We start from the raw sequence: 1,981 nt of genomic DNA on the forward strand, positions 1-1,981 counted from the left end.
TTAGTGCGTTATCATTGACCAGAATTCCCTGGCTTCCATCTGATTCTGAGTTAAGTCATGAACGTTGGCACTTCCACAGAAACACCTTCACAGAGATGCAGTGTTTGCAAGGGAATCCTCCTAATTTGTTCTTCCTTTTCAAAAACACTGGCAGTGTTTGCAAGCACAGATTTTTGCTCTTGGTTTCAATTGACAGTACAAGTAGTCCCCAGCTTGTGACAAATTTAAGTAACAACGAATCACACTTATGACTGTCTTTTTTATTTTCTTGGTACACCTTATCATTAGTAATATGTACTATATACAATGTTGTAGTATATGAATGGATCATTTCGACAACTCTTACTAATTTTCTGACTAGAAATGCCATCCTCATTCTCAGGAATAATCCAGATGATCCAGACCCTTCAACAAGTGGAGTTATCACCACAACTGACAAAATGCCAACATTGTCCATTTTTATAATGGACATGTGTATTTTTTTTACATATATATTAAAATATATCTATAAGTTTATATGTAATTATTTCCAACCCTCAAAGACAAATCAAGATTGGATTGATAAAGATACTGATAATAAAGGGCAATAATAATGAATTTTTTAAAAAAAATTAAAAAATTTTGTATATGTCAGAATGGACTTAAGATAGAGTTGTCAGAATGGAACCCCATCATAAGTTGGGACTACCTATGTTTGGGAAGATGAAAGGACCTATGGAAAGCTATTGAAAATTAGTCACTCTGATTGTTCCTTAGTACTTTTGCTGTTATGTCTGGAACTAACTTAATACATTCTCTTTGAACAGGAATTTGGTATGGAATCCTTGAAGGCATTGGGATTCTTTCTGTTATTACAAATGCATTTGTCATAGCGATAACATCCGACTTTATTCCTCGCCTGGTGTATGCTTATAAGTATGGACCTTGCGCAGGCCAAGGAGAAGCTGGGCAGAAGTAAGTTTGCTGTGAAACCATCGTGAAACCTACATCTCCTAGGCATTGTGTGATGGCAGGGACATAGACAGGAGCCATGGAGTATAGGGCACACAAGCCCAGGATAAGTCTATAATGGGGAAGTGTAATTATGATGCAACAGCATTGTCAGCCAAAGCTGACTTACTAAGGAGGGTAGTGGTCACACAGATCTGACAGGTTTTTGGTGGAACCTAGTGTGAGACTGTAGACTAACCATTCTCCCTGACGCGTGCCATCTGTGCATTTAGAACTGTGTGTTGTGCTAATGTGTCATACATGGTACACTGTATAATTAATTATATGATTTCTATGAGTTTATAAAAAGACAGTTACAATCTGATTCATTCTGTGTCATAAAATGCAGACTTTGAAAATTTTCCGTGGGAAATATACTACCATGTACCAGGCCCTATGACACTCAATAAATATTTGTAGAGTAAGTAAATAATTCCTTCATGGCTGTTGACGTAACCAATGTCCACATTGGATGAACTAAACCTACCCTAACCAAGAAAACCAAACCCACTGCCATTGAGTCGATTCCAACTCGTAGTGACTGCCTTTGGGTTTCTGAGGAGGTAAATCTTTAGAAGTAGATTGCCCCATCTTCCTTCCACGCAGTGGCTGGTGGATTTGCCTACACTAGGAGGCTCAATTCTGTGGCATCATCTCAATGATTCACAAGATATCAGTGTACTTCTGGGAAAGATAAAGCCTAGAAAAAGATAAAATTATAACATGTCCCTAGCTTTCATTTCTTCACCTTTCTGCATCCTGGAAACAGGCCAAGAAGTCTTAACATACTTTAATAGGAGTAAAATCCATATTTGGCTAAAGCCAAAATAAGCAAATTCTAATTGTGAGATTTAGATGTCTGATGGTCAGAGTGGGTATGTTTTGGGATCTTAGGGTGTTCTCAGTGCTCCAGAAATCATCCCACAGGGGCTGCTGCCTATTCATATAATCAGGCCTGCCTCCTGGTTTACAAAACTAATTGGTCCCCTAA

At 38.1% G+C, this 1,981-nt stretch overlaps 1 protein-coding gene across 1 annotated transcript in view; it reads left to right on the plus strand.

Moving 5' to 3' along the window:
- The window catches only part of ANO4 (anoctamin 4), a 737,041-nt gene that overhangs the window by 685,958 nt on the left and 49,102 nt on the right, over positions 1-1,981 (plus strand). Inside the window, exon 27 of the mRNA XM_042781823.1 lies at positions 807-954. Within this exon, the coding sequence (XP_042637757.1) occupies positions 807-954 (148 nt within the window). The remainder of the gene's footprint in view (positions 1-806; positions 955-1,981) is intronic.

This window comes from Orycteropus afer, unplaced genomic scaffold (genome assembly GCF_000298275.1).
Source record: "Orycteropus afer afer isolate SDZICR_OR568_19922 unplaced genomic scaffold, OryAfe1.0 scaffold00177, whole genome shotgun sequence".
NCBI lineage: Eukaryota > Metazoa > Chordata > Mammalia > Tubulidentata > Orycteropodidae > Orycteropus > Orycteropus afer.